At 37.1% G+C, this 19716-nt stretch overlaps 1 protein-coding gene across 1 annotated transcript in view; it reads right to left on the bottom strand.

Moving 5' to 3' along the window:
* The window catches only part of NEK11 (NIMA related kinase 11), a 96115-nt gene that overhangs the window by 34898 nt on the left and 41501 nt on the right, over positions 1-19716 (bottom strand). Inside the window, exons 11-13 of the mRNA XM_086615164.1 lie at positions 15759-15878; positions 13568-13661; positions 12573-12711 (exon numbers count right to left, since the gene is read on the bottom strand). Coding sequence (XP_086471290.1) covers positions 12573-12711; positions 13568-13661; positions 15759-15878 — 353 coding nt within the window. The remainder of the gene's footprint in view (positions 1-12572; positions 12712-13567; positions 13662-15758; positions 15879-19716) is intronic.

Raw genomic sequence — 19716 nt, 5'->3', positions numbered from 1 at the left:
GACAACAAGTAAGGCCCCTTTTATTTAAAAAAAGGAGAAGAAGAAAAAGAAAACAGAACAGTATAACACGTGCTCATTTTCACCACTTTTATTCACAATAACAAAGTCACACTTGGCTCTGAAGGACTATTGTGCTTTCTTAATGCCAAGGTTTCATCACATCTCTGGAAAAAGGCTGATTTTCTCAGCTGCCACTTTCCCATCTTAAGGAAAAAATTGCTATAGTTCCATGTAGCTACACTCCTCATTCTGGGTGTCCTGGTTTTGACTGGGACTGAGTTAGGTTTTTGTTTCAGCAGTTAGAAGAGCTCTGAGTTTTGGTTTTAGTCTGGGATTTGCTATGAGAAGAGTGTTGATAGCACACTGATGTTTATAGTTGGCACTGAGGCCTCAAGGACTTTTCAGCTTCCCATGTTCTTGCCAGTGTGCAGGAGCACAACAGGATAGGGGGGAGCATGGCTGGGACAAAGGGCCCACAGCTCCCCTTGTGATTTGAACTTAGACTTAGGATTGAGGGCTAAATTGACAAATGGAGTATTCCATATCATGCAACATCATGGCCAGTCTACAGATGAGGGTTGACCAAGAATAAGGGCTCTTGCTCTTCTGGCAACTGTCTTCTGAGGGCTCTCTCAGACTCTAAGAGTGCTATCTCTATCTCTTGCTCAAGTTTTCGGGCCTCTCACTCATCCAGGATTATGATGTCAGGATGTACCTGTTTTGGGATCGTTTGCCAGAACAGCGCGGGCATTGGTCACCAGGTGGTGAACAATTACACTGTGCATCACTTGTTTGTATATATTATTATTATAAGTACATATATTCTTGTATTACCACTATTACATTTAATTTTATATTATTATTATACATTTTTCTTATCTCAACTCACAAGTCTCCTTCCCTTTTCGCCTTTAATTCTCTTCCCCATTCCCTGGGGGTGAGGGAGGGTGAGTGAGCAGCTGCGTGTCATTTAGTTACTGGCTGAGCTAAACCACGACACTGCGCAATACTACAGACAGCAAAGTGAGGAGCAAATCATTTGACTGCTCCAAAAAACATATACTGCCACGAGATATAATGCAGTCTTAACGATATGGTGACATGAACCAAGATGTTAAAAAGCGGTGTTACTGCATTTCTGTTACCACATTCTACCATGGAGAGCTCGAAAAATGAAGAGGATGGTCCAGGACACAGACACTTGCCCTGTCCCCTCAAAAGGCTCTGTACATGAGCCACGATGGTGACTGAGGCAAGAGCGAAGAAAAGCATTCCTCTGACTTCTGCATTGTGCTGGGCTGCAAAGCAGCCCACTGCCAGGACCTCATCAGTAACACAAAGGTGCCCTTGGTTCTTTCCTTTCTATGGAAACTCATCAGCAAATTCCAGTTTGATTCCACCTGAGCAGGAGTTACCTACTGAAACGAGCACCACAGCAGCCCCCAAGCTGGTCAGGAGCTGAAGCATGTGGCATGCAAGGAGGGGCTGGCAGAGCAGGATCCACTCAGCCCTAAGAAGGGAAGGTAAAGGGGAAACCTGATTGCTGTCTACAACTATCTGCTTAGAGGATAAAAGGAAGGTGCAGCTAGACTCAGAGGTGACAGGGATAGAACAAGAGGCAATCAACGTCAGCTGGAACATCATAAATTCCAGTTTGACATTAGGAAAAAAAAATTTACAATGAGAGTGATCAAATTACTGGAACAGGGCTTAAAGAAGCTGTAGGATCTCAGCCCTTGGAGGTGTTCAAGACTTGACCAAATACAGCCCTGAGCAACCTGATCTGATCAGACCTGCTTTGAGTAGGGGATTGGACTAGACTGCCAGAGGTCCCTTTCGACCTAAATTATTTTATGATTCTGTGGTTACATGATGATACACAAACAAACTGTTTAGAATTACCCTAGATGTATTTTTGTGTGTGCACATATTTAACATACACACTCACAAGCTAAGCAGAAACTTGCCTGTTTCCGTATGCCCCTGCAACGTGTATACCTTTTCACAAATCACCAGCAAAAGGAGATGGCGACCAGGACTGGTCAGCACTCTTCAGAACAGTGCATCAGCTATCACAGAGGGAGAAAACAGAAAGGGATTCCTCCCTTCAAGGGAGAAAACAAAGAGCTGAAGCATTGTCACTAGGAGAGAGATTTGAAACAGAGATATGTTTCCCTGAGCTAGATAATCCTGAATGAGAAATCCTACCGCAAAGGAGAGCAAGGGCTCTGCTCCCCTCTGCAGTTCAGGTCAATACCCATATGATTAGGAAAAACAATGTAACACCATTATTATAATTTAAGCTCACTCAGATTGGTTTTGGCAGATTTTTTCCAGTGCAAGACAAAAACCTTCAACTTTAAATGTTTCCATCAAAGAGAATCTCCATCCTTTGGTCAGCTATGGACAAGACACGCATTATTAAGCTCTGAAGCTTCATTGTTCACAGTCAGTGGAAGCTTTTGTCCAGCCCTTCTAAACTAGGCTGAAAGAGACTGTTGGAAAATGCCTTGTCAAAGAAATGAACCAAGGGATGTAACAGGACTTTTGTGCCGATTAAAGTCTTGCACAATCCTTTTGGCTCGGCACAAACGGACTATGAAGCCATTAATAGAATTAACTTCTGACACGGCCGTGTACAGCACAGACATAAAGTAAAATGGGTTGTTCTAAATGAGAACCAGAAACATAACCAAAGTTAAACACTAATATTTCATAGTTCTCCTTTTCACATTTTAAAAAGGAAAAAAGCTTCAATTCACTTGTGGGCTTTACTGAGCGATGATTTACCTATTGTGAGATGTCTAAGAAAAATAGAGATAGAGCATGTAAATCAGAGTAGCATTATGGGGATCTTCTGTTACTTGATTTTATAAATGAAGAAGTTAGTTTGAAATGTTTTCCAAGGAAAAATTACTTTTTTTAACCAAAATGAAATTTCCAAGAAAAATGTTTTATTTGAAGGATATAGTTCCTCTCCTCGAACCTTTCACCTCCTGGTATTTTATCAGTACAGAGGCAAAGCATGAGAGAAAGAAAGGAGCTGCTAAAAGGAGTTGTTAACAAAGATGAACAGCAAGAAGGAACATTTTCATCACAATTTTTCCCCTAATTTTCTGAGTGGTTAGTTGTTGGTGGTTTTTTTTCTGATTTTCTAATTGCCATGTATACAGAAATGGGAGCTCTGGTAGGCAGTGACAATGAAGATGATGCTATGCTGCCTTTCAAGCACGGTTTAAAGTTCAGCAAACCTAAAAATTTTCAAAATATTCAGAAATCCTTTTAGTACTGATGGGTGAATGGAGAGAAAGAACAATATAGCGATGTAATCAATAACAGGGAGCACTTATTGACTCTTGGAAGCCACTTCCTTTATGCACAAAGAGGTCCCATTACTGAAAGGTTGCCCTATTATTTGCACAGTTTCCAGAAAGAACAGAGCAAGAGCTGTAAATTAAAGGAAAAACTACCACAAAGCTACCTTATGACATCAATTTAAAACTACCTTAGTCCCTGAGTTATTTTAAACTTTTTCGATCAAAGCATACTTTCAAATAAAATCTCAGTTTTCCTGCTGAATCTGCCAGAGACTGCCTGATACTCTCCCTTCCAGTCTGACAACAGTGTTGGGAAGGAAAGGGTCCACATGTTAATACAAAAAGCTGCCTCTTAAGGCAGTCACTTCCTTCTCCCCAAGATTCAGTTGAAGAATGTTATTTTTAAGACATAAATCGGGATATATTCACAATCAGAAGTTAGTGTAGAAAACGAATGTTGTGCACATGAGAATGTGGATGTAGCAAAGACATAAAATACATTTAATTTGGATATAAGCAGTAATATAAGTTGTATGTTGAACAAGTACAAAACCAAGTAAATTATTGCAGCCAAGCAAAATCTAGGAAAAAAGTATTAAGACCTTAAACACCTAGATGAAATTAATCGTTGAAAGTTGACATATTTACTAGATCAGAAGCACACTTCGCTCTGTGGAGCAGATAAAATAGCAGGAGAATGTAAACCAAGATCTTCATTATTGTCACCTTTTCATTTCCTCCAGCTTGTCATCTGACAGTCAAGTGCACTGAAAGCTAAACTGGCAGTAACTGCAAGTTAATTCAGTATTTATAGCTACTTTCTGAGCAAATTCTCTCTCACTTGGAATTGGCTCCAGCTTCTTACGTCACCACATAATTTGACCCAGCTCCCCAGAAACGCTGGTTTGATAAGTAATCAGAAAACTGTGACTGAGGGGTGGACTGGATTTCCTTATTGAATGTTTTCCAACACCATCCTGTTCACAGATGCTTTGCTTGCAAGTAAACGCCTGGTGCATCTTTATTTACATCAGTTTCACCTTGAGTCTAAAGTGCAGTGTAAAGTTATATTGCCCTGTAAGCAGGACAGCTTGGAATAAAAACTAGTATCTTCCTTAAAGACTTAAAGCACTGAAATTATCTGAAAGTATCTGCTATAGAATCTAGGATATAGTATTTTTTGTACATCTACTATTTTGGTGCATTTGCTTTCAGTTGCTTCCTAAACTCACACAGTGCTTTGCAAATGTTTTTAATGTAATGCTTTGGAAAGAGTGAAGGGACTTCCTATGTAGATTTTAAAAAGACTTGGCCAGAATAATTTTAACTGCAGTCATTGACCAAGGTGAATTTGGAGGTAGGCTCTATTTATCAATGCCAAACTAAATCAGTACAAAAAATAAATCAGAAAAAAAAGGCAGAAGCTACAGAGTAACATAATTTGCTCTCTCCTCACAAGTTCAAACTGTTTGGGTTTTGGTTTTCTTTTGCATAACTGCTGTTTAAAGACTTCATTCCGCAAGCCTCCCTCTGGGAAGCTGTAAGAGCAAGAATTCTTGCAAGAAGTAAGCTGTGAATTTTTGCAAAGCTATGAAAAGATTTAAGTAGATAGGCATACCGAACAGTACATAGCTTTGGAAAAGGTTTCCTGAGGAAGTTATGAGTTCAATTCCTGATGGCCCTCAAATAAGCTAAAGCATTTAAGTAAAAACTTGAAGATAATGGACAACAAATATAAACCTCTACATATAGATTTCCAAATTACTATAAACACTAGACTCACAAACGTCATAAAATTCCAATGAATATCTCCTTAATTCTATGGTTGCCCTCACAGAAGGAGGAGTTAAACAGGGAGATATAACCAAAACAAGAAATCAGCTCTCCAAAGGCAATACGTCTAGGGAAGAACTCCTTAAACAAGAAGAATAACGCTTAGTCTACTAAAAATAAAAATAAAATAATAAAAAAAAGCATTGATTAATTTTCCTCTTTGTGGCTAAAACTTGCAAACTTTGTTAAACCTTGCTTTTGCTGGAATAAATCAGATTTACTCTTCCTTTAATTGAATCTGGGACAAGGTGGGATCTCAGTGTGAGACCAAGCAATGAAAACACCAGACAGATGAGCAGGTCAGAGAGGCATGCTCCAGCTTGCCTATGCCCTCAAACCCCATGAGAGTCTCACAAGCTTTGTCACCCCATGTGCCAAGGATGAGTGAAGGCCTGGTAACTGCAAACATCAGAACTAAACAGGCAAGTTTCTCTCCATAAGCATCCCATGGTATCATTTCAGTAAGTAGCAAGTCAGGGAATATGCCTTATGATCCTGGAAGCAGGGTAACCACATGAAAGAGGAAACCAATGGGTAACCCACAGTAGAAGCCACTGCGACGTTATCTTCTTAGTTGAGACAAGTCTTTCTGGTTACAAAGGATATTATAACAATAACAATGCAGAAAGGTGCTTAATGCCACTTATTATAAATATTACTCTGTTCTATTTTGACTTGCCAGACTGAAAAACAAAACAAGATACAATTTTCCTGAAAGCCTTTGAGCAGTGTGATGGCCTGTATGTTCACATCTTGGAGTGTTACTCAGTGACCCAATCAGAATGTATAAGTATCATTTTACAGGCACTAAAGAAAATTTGCATGTGCAGAGATGCTTAAAGATGTGCTCAAAAATATTACACACTTCTATCTCTCCAAGATTAAAAAAAATACCTTGAAAATACTTCAACGAAGCTTGTAAAAATAACAGAGTAGAAAAAACTCCACAATATTTTATCATGAGTAAACATTTCCTATTTGAGAGTCAACCAAACTTGACCAACTTGAAATTCAAAGCAATATATCCATAACTTAAAATTAGCAATGGAAATATAGAAATAATATATGCAATTACTGTAATGTACTTAGCTATTTTGAAATAGTAATGAAATCTGGTTTGCCAGATGTAATGCATTGCAACATATTAAGCTAGGGAATTTAACATGTTATAATCTTTGCAGCGTACAGAAATAAAAAGGAATAGAATACAGATCAGAAAGATCTCATAATATGTCCCTTTCGTTTATATGCTTTCAATTTTTTACATTCTTTTTCTGTACAAGGAATTTAAATACCACAAGTAGGTAGCTTGAGCTATTTTCCTCCTTTAACTTGACCCCTTCCCACACACAAACATGACTAAGACCAGAGCAGCAGCTTATGCGGACCTGGGGCTCTTATAGAAATGGATGTGAACGCAGGAGAAGCCTCAACTAGCAATGTACTGGCTACCCAAAAATGCAAGATGCAATATTTTATTTACATTCAGTGTTGTTTTGCTGCATTGCCTTTTTCATTGCAGGCACTTAAGTGCTGCAATGAGGACAAGCCCTTAGAAATATGGATGCATTTACATATATAATTTCTTGACTATTTTTTCTTTTAAAAATATCTTTCCCACTCTTGTTTACCATGTCTCATCAGCTGTGAAATTGATATGAATATAAAGTGGCACTTTTAGCCACGAATGCCAGCGCATGGCTTTAAGTTTTCATGCCTGTTAGACTGTAGCTTGTTGAATTTAATGCTCCTTATGGCTCCTCTAAAAAGTATGGGGTTTTGCTAATGGAGATAGCTTTCAACCCAGTATCTTCCAACTGTGAAAATTGATCCATATCAGGAGGATCCAACACGATAGCAAGGAAATGGTAGTTTTTCCTTGCATCTGCAATTGCATTGATCTATCTGGAAGCACTTTTAGATACAGTTTATGATTTCGTAGCCAATTTCAAGGCAAGTTCTACTGCAGAAATTGAATCAGAAACCTTGAACATTTAGGTATTACAGTTGTAGAACAGGATTATGCCTTGCTCTTAGTGCTTTTTTCAACTGCAAAAACTGAGCTTCTTTACCTAGAGGATTTTCTATGTAGTAAACCAAGAAACTTCAGATATTCCACACTAATTTCCCACATGATAAAGGTTTCTCTGGTTTCTTTACAAGTAAGTCTGCATAACTATTGTTTCCTATTTATTAAATACCTCTGCAAAATTAGAGCCAGTCAATAGGAATCAAGTTGTACACAGAGTTGAGAGGAATTATGCTGTAATATCTGGCTTCACTAGAAGACACTGTAACCAAAGCAAAAGGACCTGCACTCAAATAATTAATGTGATGTAGTGACAGAGCTGCAGTTTTCCATCCCACCTAGCCCAGTGTCTGGTAGCCCACACAGAAAAGCCACAGTGTTCCAGTACTACAAAATCTATGGAAAAGATGACTCTCAGCATCTGAAACTTCACTCAATATTCAATTCTCTGGAAAAATGGGCATCTGCTCTTCTAGATACTTTTTTATTGAGCTTGTAGTCTACTTTTCTGATCATACAGTTCGTCAGTAGATGACGATGAACTATATTGCTATTTTAGAAAGAAATGCATTACTTACATGATGGTTCCAGCAGCTCTTTAGAAGGAGACCACATCATTAAACATTCAACATCTAATGAACCTGCCTAGCTGGAACAGCCTCCTTCTAGCTGGCATAGGAAGGCACTGACCACATTCATCTGTAACATCAAGGCTGGGTGTAGCTCATGGATACTTTTTTTTGGGGGTGATAATTTTTATTCATATTTTAGAAAAGAAATAATTTTATTCCAGCTGAACTCATTATCATTCTTGGAAATGAGCAGTTAAATATGGACAGTTCTTTTTTACAGCATTTTCTTTTCTTATAGATGAACTGACCTCTAGTTGCCAGCACTACAATATAATTTGCCTCACCATTACTTTCACAAAACCACTATTTGGCATATCTATCCTAGTCTAAATGGAGATAGCTTCTATAAAGAAATGGGTCAAAAGACAGAGTGGGTGGAAAAAGTGACGTTAAACCATTCATTGAAAGGTGGATTTTCTTTTTAATGATAATCAGAGAGGATGAATGACTTATTTCCTAGATAAATATCAGCAAAAATAGGAAATATGGATACAGGTTTATCCTGACATACTTTGTATTGCCTATTGCTGCTTCATTGCCGTGATTTGCAAGATATGTGTTTTAATATTCAGAAATAATTAATCAACAAAATGAGCTGGAGAAATATAGCAGAAAAGAAAAAAAATCAAACCAAAACACAAAGAGAATTTAGTTATTAATCATTAGTAATTTTACGGTATTCCTTGAAAATAAATTAAGTGTACAGATACACATATATATTTTCGACACACAAATATCTGTCTTTAGCACTGACAGTGGCTCAGTCTCTCTGAGTACAATCTCAGTGTGAAACTTTCTTCAGCTCTTTTGTCTCTTGCTTGTACTTAGAGAAACTGGAGATGGAAAAGACATGAAGATATCTATAGTACAGCAAAACTGTTCCCAGTAGTACAATATATTCTTAACTATTCTGTCCACCGTAGTTTTAAATTATTTGTATGATGACAGTTCTATAAATTTCTAGACACATAAGATGGAGACATCAACATTTTTCAGTGAATATTAAACATAACTATAAAATATATTTCCATAAATATCTCATTATCAAAATATAATTTCTTTTAAGTTTTGTTTCCAACTAAGAAATCTAAAAAAAAATAATGCAGATTTAAACTATTACATAAAATAGTTGGAAATGAGTAAAGTCATTTTTCATTGGTTTATATTTACAAAGGTTTACATTTCCAAGGAATGCGTTAGTAGTTTAATTACCTGAAACAATACAGTAAGAGTATATACAATTCTAATGATGCACTCAACATACCACTTCAGCTATTTACTTAATATGGTGAATAATAATTATAATTCTAGCTCTCTCTTTCTTAGCAACTCTGTGGCTTGCCTTTTTACAAATAAAGGGGACATTTTTTTACTCCAGATTGTACGAGTAAAGATGCAAAACTGTTGAGAAACTTACTATAGTAACTTCAGAGAAATAGAAATCTAAAGCACATTTTTAAGCCTTCACTAGTGCAAGGAATGTTACCTACCCATTTGCCATGACTCTCTGAAGATCTGCTGTGTAGAGAAAAGTAATAGCCAAATCAAGAGTCCTTTGCTCTAACATGCATGCAAAATGCAGCTAAATCAAGGAACTAGAGAGACAAAGTCCTAGTATCTGAAAATTTACAGACACATTCCTCAATAATCCAGTGTGCCTGCCTACTTTTCCTGCTTCCACTGCATGCCAAGAGTGTGTGATTACAAGTTCTCCTAACCATTTAGAGTGATGCTTTAGGAAAAGACACTTGATTTCCCTGCAAGCTTATCCATTACTGCAGAGCAGCTCTTCAAACGCTTCGCATGGCTGCAAGCGTGCGGACTGGGAGGAGGGTGGGAAGGGCGCAGAAGGAACACGTCGCCGGGTAACTGAGAGCAGCGCTGCACGGCCGGCCAGGGAGAGGTCTGCAATGCTGGAGTCAGTATGCACAGCACTGCCTTCCAGAAGCTAAGATGGAGTGCATCACCGATACAAAGCAGGACCAGGATTGTATAACAAGGTATGCTGGTTGACCCTGAGAACTGGAATGATGGAGAAAATTCAAAGAACAGAGTCACGAGTTTTAGTGTTAAAACCAAAATAATCTATTGTAAATTGCGAGATGCTTGGAAGCATCTTAAGGAAAGAACAAGGATAGAAATTTCAGGTATACTAAAAGTGACCAGTGTTAATACACAAGTATTATATGGAGGTATTATACAGCAGAATATTACTGCTGCCTATAAAACATGAGGACAATAAGCAAAGGAAGGAAAAGAACTACCTAAGCCGCAAGGCAATAAGGCAACGCATCTTAACGATGTTAGCGTGAAACAGCCAGAAGTAAATCTAAGCCAGAAATAAGAAGGTTCACAAGCACTGCAATATTTTGGCCCAGGAACAGCTTTCTGTGCAGAGAAGCAGGGAGAACATTCTAGAGTGTATAGAACAGGTCAAATTCTTCAGGAAAGGGGCAGTGTAAGTAGATGCCTATGGCAGCCACAGTCTGGACTTGGTTGTCAAATTGACACTTGTACTCTCTCCATGGAACAGAAGCAAATGGTGGAAAAGTGATGGGATTGGGGAACAGAGCTTTCTCTCCAGCAGAACACCAACAGGAGCCAAGATAGTGACTTTGGAATATGTGTGTTTAATGCACAGCTTTCTTTTTTGTCTCATTAAAACATAATAGAATCCAAGAATCACAGAATCATTTAGGTTGGAAAAGACCTTGAATATCATTGAGTACAACCGTTAAGCTAACACTGCCAAGTCCACCACTAATTCATGTCCCTAAGCACCACACCTACATGTCTTTTAAATACTTCCAGGGATGGGGACTCAACCACTTCTTTGGGCAGCCTGGTTCAATGCTTGACTATCCTTTTGGTGGAGAAATTTTTCCTAATATCCAATCTAAACCTCCTGCTGTTGCAACTTGAGGCCATTTCCTCTTGTCCTCTCCCTTGTTACTTGGGAGAGGAGACCCACACCCACCTCACTACAACCTCCTTTCAGGTCTCCCCTGAGCCTCCTTTTCTCCAGGCTAAGCAACCCCAGTTCCCTCAGCCTGGTATTTGCAGTCAAACTTCTTCTGCTAACCTAGTATGGGTTAGCCAGATTTATTAACATGTAAGACAACTTTACAAAACCATTTCATAGCCTTGCTTCTAGTCTTCTTGATTTTTCTGTTGTATAGTCCATTGATCAAGACTCACAGTCTATTGAAAAATCAATAGCTGGAATTGTCTCTACATTTTCAAATACAAAGGTGCCATCAATAACCTAATTAATAATTAGGCATGTAGGACATGCATGGTTGCACTGAAATGTTGAAAGAAAAGAAGAGTATGAATACCGAATACAGTAACAGCTTTGACATCAGCTTCAGGAACAACAAGATATTCACAAAGCGAAGAAGAGAAACCATGTAATTTCTCTTGCCTATCTATAACTCCTTTCTCTTATGAACCCACCGTTTCAATGTCAGCGGCTCTGGCAAAAGCATTTAAACATGCATTCAGTTTGTACAATGGATTGACCTAACTTTTGCATCACAGATATAAATGCATCTAGTTTCTGTCATTATAGTTTAACAGCTTAATGACCTCTAAAGGCAGAAACATCAGATTCTTTCCTTTCATACATGTTGTTCTGTTTCTATTTAGGTATCCTTGTATGCTTCCCCCGGTACATCTCCCACTCACATTTACTGCTTTCTCTTGGTTCTTTATTTGCAAGCCTCCCTACCCTCCCCTCAGGATGTATTTCTAGCAGCTGTGTTCTCTCCTACACAGATCATCCCTCCTTATACCGTGAAATCGCAAGCCAACCATGTAGGCATAAATGAGGCTACACTGAAAGAAGGAAAACATTTGCTATTAGAAAAACCCAACCTCCAACACAGACAGATTTTGATGCCTTTAATTTAACTGTGTATACCTTCACAGACGTACATAAAACAACTCTAAAAGGCAGAACTATAAGAGAAAAACAGTTTTCATACTTTAATTAATATACAAGTATATTAATGCATACTTGCAAGCTTCTAATCTGACTAAAAATCTTGCACCATAGTAGCGCTTACGCAATGATTCTTAAATATTTAAGAGTACGACACTATTCCAGAACACTGTAGAAACGAACATATAAATATGCTCTTAAAAAGATTTTCCTCATTAAGCACATTTCCACCATCTAACCCTTTTTGAAAAGCTTGACTAGTTGTTCACCTATCTACAGAAAAATACATGCTATATAGTACTTCGTATTCTTTAGACAGTAGCCAAGTGTTTGAGGACAGTATAGATAAGCACAGTGTAAAGTTTCCATCTGCTTCTCTCATTGTTATAGATAAAGAAAATAGCATCAAAGTGTACCAGAGGTGCAAATGCTCTGAATTCTTGTACTTATTTTTGCACTAGAGATATAATTTAGGAAATGCCTTTCTAACACCAGTCACTTCATATATGTAAAGTTAAAGCTATTTCCTTTTAACTCAGCATCTCTTTTGGACAAGGAGCGTTCAACTCCATCACTGCTCAGAGGTCACTCAAACTCTGGGAATACAGACCTCCTGCCATGTAACCTTGCTGTACATTTGCTGTACATACATGCACATAGATTATTTTCCTTCTCTTTGTAAATTTTTTGACTGCTTTACAAGTCTGGCTGCTTCTTATACTGCAGTTTCCTCATCACAAATTAACTACAAGGGTCAAAATGAAATCTTGCTTTGTTTATAGGAAGATTAATTTCAAAATAAAATTTCGAATTCTTACCATGGTCTGTAAGTTCAGACATGCAGAGTTGACTTGATGTCTCACGTCCACTTGGTTCATCGTGTCCTATGGACACACAGTCACAAGTAGTGACTGGCTGAGAATGAATTAGGGGTTTTGAAGTCTGTTCATCAGATTCCTTAGTCGAACAAAGCAGCATGGAGAAACAGGTACAGTTAGAGCTTTGAGCAGGATCACTATACAATGGTTGTCCTGATCTACACAACTGCTGGGACTTGTATTAGGCAAACAGTAAAAAAAAAAATTCCTAACTTTTTTGTAAATGATCCGTAGTGACTCAGCCATAAGCAGAGAGAGATTTAACATATTTTTTTTTTCTCCAGACACGATGGGAAATAGAAACTAGACTGCATGTGAAAGAAAAGGTAGGAGACAAAGCACCAACAAAAACCTCATTATTTCTGTGACGCTTTCACTGACTATTTCCAAACTGACACTGTTCTCTCTCCCATAAGATATAGTGCTAGAATTGGACAGGCCTATCTTCTGTTGCAGATAGCTTAAAAGCAAAGGCCATCTTACACTGGGAGTCATTCCAAGACTTCATTGTTACTAAAAAGCTAGTTGAAATGTTAATATTCTTAACTAATCAAATGAAAAGAACCCACAGTCATGCCAAATTAGTGTTTAAAGGATTACAATTCTCAACTTATCTTGAAAATGAATGCATTTTGAACTCTGATGTCATGCAGACTGTCGGTAAGTACATTTCAGAGAGCAGATTTAGATTTAAGGGTGACTTAATAAAAGTAAATTGTGCAATGAATAGAGAGTTTGTTGAACCACATCTGAATAACTGAACGCACTTTCTCTCCTCACAGATCCAGCTAAGCAGTCCAGACTTTGATGCACTTCCAAATGATGGGTCTCAGAACAGGATTGCGCATCTAGTGCTACAGAAAGCATGTAGGAAACAAAAGCACTGCGCACTGAACGTGCAACCATGAGGCCTCTGAAACAACAGCCATACGTACGTGTAGGACATCGACATTCAGCTGCTGAAAATTACGGCACCTGAATTCTTGCATTCTTTTGATATTTTCTTGATACTTTTCTTCTGCCAGCTGTCTGTAAATACAGAGTACTTGCGTTTAGGATGCAAAATCAGAGATTGCACAAAAGGATCTTCTAGAAATAGATGTGGAAAAGCAAATTCCATAATTGGACTCCTACGATGCCAAACATTAATGGCTTCTACTCAAGTGAGGTTAGTTTTAATGAACCCACAAAGAGATTTCAGGCCTTATTTCCAAACACTGTTACATTTTTATTTCACAATTCAAATAATATAATTGAGAAACAGTAAATTTACTGTTACTAGTAAAATTACTAGTCCTAGTCCTTTTTGTTTCTTCCAAAGATCTTAAATGCTTTGGACTTCATTCCACCCTGTAGTCCATGGACCTTTCAGCTGAAGTCAGGCATGCAACTCTTTCGTTCTATGAACACCTCACCTAGGGGAGAGTTGGTAACTGCGTTTTTCTGTGCAGGACTACTTAAGCCAGGTGCTACATTAAGCAGCTCTTCCAGTTTCCATTATTATATTCCCATTCATCTCCAGATTTGCACTGCTGAAAGTAGTCTGAGAAGGTACTGGTTTTGCGCTGCTTCAAATACTTTCAACAGGAGTGAGCTGGCAATAACCCAGAGCTGAATATAGATCCATTGTAAAGACTCATGATTGAGAACAAGAGTTGAAGATTAATGTGTTACCTTTATATTACAAAATAAATATATTTAATTTTGTTGCTGGGGAAAAAAACCTTGAAAATCTAAATAGAAAACACTGAAGTGCAAGAAAGAAGAGAAAATTAAAAGTAAACTAGAACTATCCTGCAATTAGTATTATTTCCTAAACTCCATTCATTTTAAAAAAGTGAGAGAGACAGACTTCCTATTTCTTAATTTCATGTAAGTACAAAAATTTGGCTACCATATTACTGAAAACACTATGCAGAAGAGGTGTTAAATTTATACAGTGGTTTCAATTCAAGGAGATTTTTCTAAAATGAGAAAAAATTTACATGCCATCTGCAGTATCAAATGCAATGGTACACTTCAGACAGACACACATACTGATCAGACATATTTTCCAAAAGGAGATGAAGGCCTTTAGTTTTTTTTTGCAGCCTTTGAGTATGGGCATCACAAGTTGGCACAATTAATGTCAGGGTGTCATTTTACTGAGCATTTTAACGCAACTGCAGTTACTATTGATTTGCAGGTATATGCAGCTGCAGAGTCTCTGAGGTCAGAAATTCAGACTTCATGTCACCTTACAATATTTTTCTCTATTAGGACATCATTGCCTTATCGAATTGCTAACTTGCTTTGGCATGACAGGGTTAAAATGCTGATTCTCATGCTCAAAAATAATTATTCCCTCTATTACCCTCTATAAATGAGTAAACATTTGTTAATTTATATTGCACTTTGCAAAATGCTTTTGAAGAAAACATTAAAAATTAATTGAAAATTAATGTGGTGCTTTTCTGATTTTCATTCATACCAGAAAAAACATTGAATATTTTTAACTGGGAAAAACCCAAGTGTGTCATCAAAACAGTATATTGGCTTTATTTAAAAAAGGAATCCACGCAGAGACACATAGCCTTCCAGCTGTTTCTCATATTCCACTCAGAAATTGTACTTATTTTTCTTCAAATTCTCCCTTTTATTATGTCTCACTCACTTAATAAAAAAATATAAATCATAAAGCCCTTATAACACGCCCATTACTCCTGTTTGATCATCTGATAAGACTACCCTCTGAGCTATTAACTTCTATCGGCAAATTTTTTAGGCCACAACAATTGACAAAAGCTGTATTTTAACTAAATATCCAACTCCTCAGACTGTACAATCCTCAAAATGACAAGTCATTAAAAAAAAAAATTCCTATAGTAACACATCTGAAAATCTCTCATGTGCTTATTTAACCAGAAACATAGTGCTCAAAGTACCATTTTTGGGCTAATATTCTGACTTTTTTTTTCCCCCACATAAATAATTACTGTGATTTAACTCATCCAAAAATCTCAGTTCACTTTGAGTAGCTGAAAATCCTATTTTTATTTTTACCTTGACAGTTCTAACTCTCGTTAGACTGTTCGATGGTGAAAACTGCATGGTTAGGGTGTGATGCTAATGTTATGCTCAACTTACTTCAACTTCTTTGCTTTTTCATCGGCAGCATTTAACTTCCTCAGCCTCATTCGTTCCCGCGGTGTCATTTTCTGTACTTCAGACAGTTCCTGCAGAGTTTGCAAATGAACTTTCCTCTGCCTGAAATTGAACGCATGCAAACCCATCTTCATATAAAAATGTAAATATCAGTATTTTATTTGATACTGGAACATAGTGACATTTCAAATGGAATAATTAGAAATTCACAGGTGCTATAACAGACTAAATAGACCTTGGTTTGGAAAGCAAATGCCTCTTTCAAACTGAAAGATTTAAACTTAGATTCATGTAGAACCTGAATCATTTCAGGTGAGAATGGAAAAAGGTAAACTTAGGTCCTGAAAAGAATAAATGTCGAAGCACAGTGAAATATTTACCCTGTCAAGCTTCATTATCGAGCATATTACAAGCACAAAGGCAGTCTTTACATTAAAACCACAGAAAAAAGCAATATCCCACATACATTTTACATTGATTGTTACAAGCTGTCTAGAATAAAATGTGTCTTTAATGACAATTATAATTATCATGTTGTCCTCTTCAATTTCTAGTCCTAATCAATAATAACAATTCACCAGTAAAATGCTCTCCACAGACCATCTCTGAAAGCTGAACATGAATTATTGACATATGTATCTCAGCTGTATTTATCAACACGGGAAAGCAACATTAGTCCTGTATCAGAAAAAGGATATTAATCTCAGATTTTTATCTCACACCCTAAGGTAATTACAAAAATTAAACCATAGTTTGCAATGCCTTGACAGCCATATTTCACGCATATTACTTTTTCTATTGTTTATATTTATGATACCAAATATTCATTTCAAATTGCTGTTTTTGCTCTTATGAGATAAATTCACTTCTTAACCATCTAAGAGCCCAGTTTTGTAACTATACAAATTGCTACACTCTTTCTTGACTATCATTTTGAAATAAGGATTTTAATAAATGAGAAGTTTCCATTATGCTTTTCAAATGTTGACTACAGAGGGAAATAGTGTAAAGATACGAATATCAGTGTGAAATATAAAAGACTAAGGACAAAGACAAGAGCAGCTCAATTATTCATAAGAATGGAACTAACTCTTCAAGTATGAATAATGTAGACATATTTTTGTCCCCTGTAAAAAACTCTAATTTAAATTATAAGAACCTCTTGGGGGAAAAAAAAAAAAGCCATTTTCCATCCAAGTCGAAACTGAACTTGTACAGCTTTATGCTTACTTAAATATTTAAAATTTATGACTTGCATGGGACTGGAATAAAGTAAGCCATTAGAGGCCTTTACTAGAAGAAATTGGACTCAACTATACATAGTAAAAATAATCCTGGTGAGAAAAAAAAATCATAAATACAAAGTAGCAATGATTGGGGAGGACACCATAACAAGCAGCTCCTTTTACACTCGCTCAGACCAGAGTATTGATTCATTACAGTATATATGGGAAATTCACTATGTTTAAATTATTTCTCCTGCATTTTTCTGCTCTATACCATTTTTCGGGTATTTTCATTTCATTTTACCTACCTCTTTAGATCCAGGATTGCAGAAATTGTTTGGCATTTTGCTTACCAGTAGCAAATACAGACAGCTAACATTCTCATAAATACAATGAAAGTCATAATAAGATCACGACTTTATGCATACTCCAAACATTCAGCCAAAAAGAATCAAGCTGCAGCACATTTGAAGATAATTTATAGTGAAGCTTCTCCTATGATTTTTTTTTCTCAAATTGAATTTGAAAACCTCAAGGTAAACTTCCATGCTTAAACCAAAAACAGTTGCCATCCATTGCTCCACAATTTTTAGAGACCTCTGAACAGAAGCAGCTGAGTTTCTATTTCCTTTTGACAAAAGTATAAGAACATAATGTTTGTAGTTAGAACTTGCTCTTCATCTTAAGAGACTACAGACTTCCTTTTGAACAAGAATAGTTACAGATTCTGGGATATACGTTAATGTCCTGCCCATACGCTATCTCTGTCAACATATGATGTCCATTTGGAAGGCGATAATACTCAATACGTTCACATTAACGACAAAGGATCAGGGATGGAATATAGAATATGTTACAAATAATAGAAAGTGGTTTTATCAGTATGTTCTAGAAGCATGGGGATATTTAAAGTCTAGCTATATATTTTGCAGGTAAAAATACTGCTTCCTCAAAGCATCTACAATCTTTTGGTGCATATAGATAATCTGAAATCCTGTACCCACAAAATAAAGGCATGAATTAAAAGTTTCTGCAAGATTCTCATACTTCATGCTTTAATAAGCATTAAGCTCTCAGTATAATTCAGATAGAGTTGGTATAATATTTGGGCAAGATTTCTGTGCCTCAAAACTATTTAAGGCATATCTCTGAGGAACATCACTGCGGCTAACTATACTTCGTTTGAAGAAGCAGGAATCCACTCAGAGTTAATTGAATCCATTTGAAAACAGCACCCACAGACAAAAGACACATCCAATATTTTCTCGCCATTGCATATCTACCTGTCTGACTCTCGTATTTCCAGTATACTAGCAAAGGGTTATTTCTAGCAGGAGCAATCATGTAGAATAGTAAGAAGGCCAAAAACCTGACAGCAGTCTCAGCCAGCTCCACTTGCTTTTATTTATTAGATCATTGTTACTAGCCAATACAGGTATCATTTGTTGTTGCCTTTTACATCTATGCTTGCAAAGTTCAACAACCTATTTATACTAAAGGTACCTATTTATATCAAAACGGAGAACTTTTGTCTGATAAAAAGACAGAGATTCATCTGTCAATGAGAGACAGCAAGAAGAGAAGTGACAGCGTGGAAACCTAAACCACAATTTCTAGAGATGAGAGCCATACAGATGTTCTCCCAGTAGTCAAACTGGGTAAAAAAGATGTACAAAAGATTTTACTGTGTTGAATTCCACTGTCTTTCCTCTGCTTTCTTCCTAAAGCTGATACTAAACACCTTCTTTAGAAAAGCTGAAGCTAGTCACCTCTCCCAAAGGGATGCTTGCAAGGTGAGACTTGGCAGCATCTGTAAAGTGAGCACAGCTGCAAAACTGCAGGTCCTCTCCAAGAGCAGAGGTCACAAAAAACGACGGGGAAAAGCCTATTGCCCCAAAGGCACTGCTAATTCTGAACTGGAGAGCGGGCTTTTTTGCTGCTGCTACCTAATAATTTGAAAGAAATTTTAGATAGCTGTTAAAGTCTTGACAGTTATTTAGAGGAAACATGAAGCAGGGATGTCCATTGCACCCACACAGGAACAAACTCCTGATTTTGAGTGTGCTAGCTCCTGACAGAGCAAAACCACCTACGGAAAACTCAGGGACAGGAAGAAAGGGAAGGCCCAGCTGAAACCGAAACCGCGGAGCTAATTTACAAAGGCAAGATGAAATTGCATATGTTGAAATTTGCTTTAACCATTGTAGCGTTGTAATTTAATGCAATTAACTAATTTAATATATATTCAGTGCCTAAATGAGAGATCATGTGTGAAGGCACTACTGATGTAAGAGCCAAGAAACATCGCTAGCCTTAATTTCTCGCTATAGTTACAAAACAGATATAATAGTATTCTTCAGACGTATTAGCTGAATATTAGTTAAAGGGTATACGCTTCTCGTTTGGTGTCATTTAGGAAACATAGCTTTCACATTCAATAATTGGTAGGTACACAAACAGCAGCACTATAAATGATCATGACATAAATGAAACTATGATCTAAACCTTCAAAATGCAAAGACAAAGGTAATAATTTACATACTAATTGGTATTAAGTTAACGTATGCACATACTACACACACATGCACAATTTACACAGCTATACAATAAAAATATTTGATCTGTAAATCCTATTTTTTGCCCTAAAATTTTATTATGCATCTCACCAATGTGGTGGCTATTCTGTATTTCTGGGGAACAAGTCCCTCTAAATA

This window comes from Tauraco erythrolophus, chromosome 7, assembly GCF_009769465.1.
Source record: "Tauraco erythrolophus isolate bTauEry1 chromosome 7, bTauEry1.pri, whole genome shotgun sequence".
Classification (NCBI taxonomy): domain Eukaryota; kingdom Metazoa; phylum Chordata; class Aves; order Musophagiformes; family Musophagidae; genus Tauraco; species Tauraco erythrolophus.
This window is presented reverse-complemented; position numbering and strand designations above follow the sequence as displayed.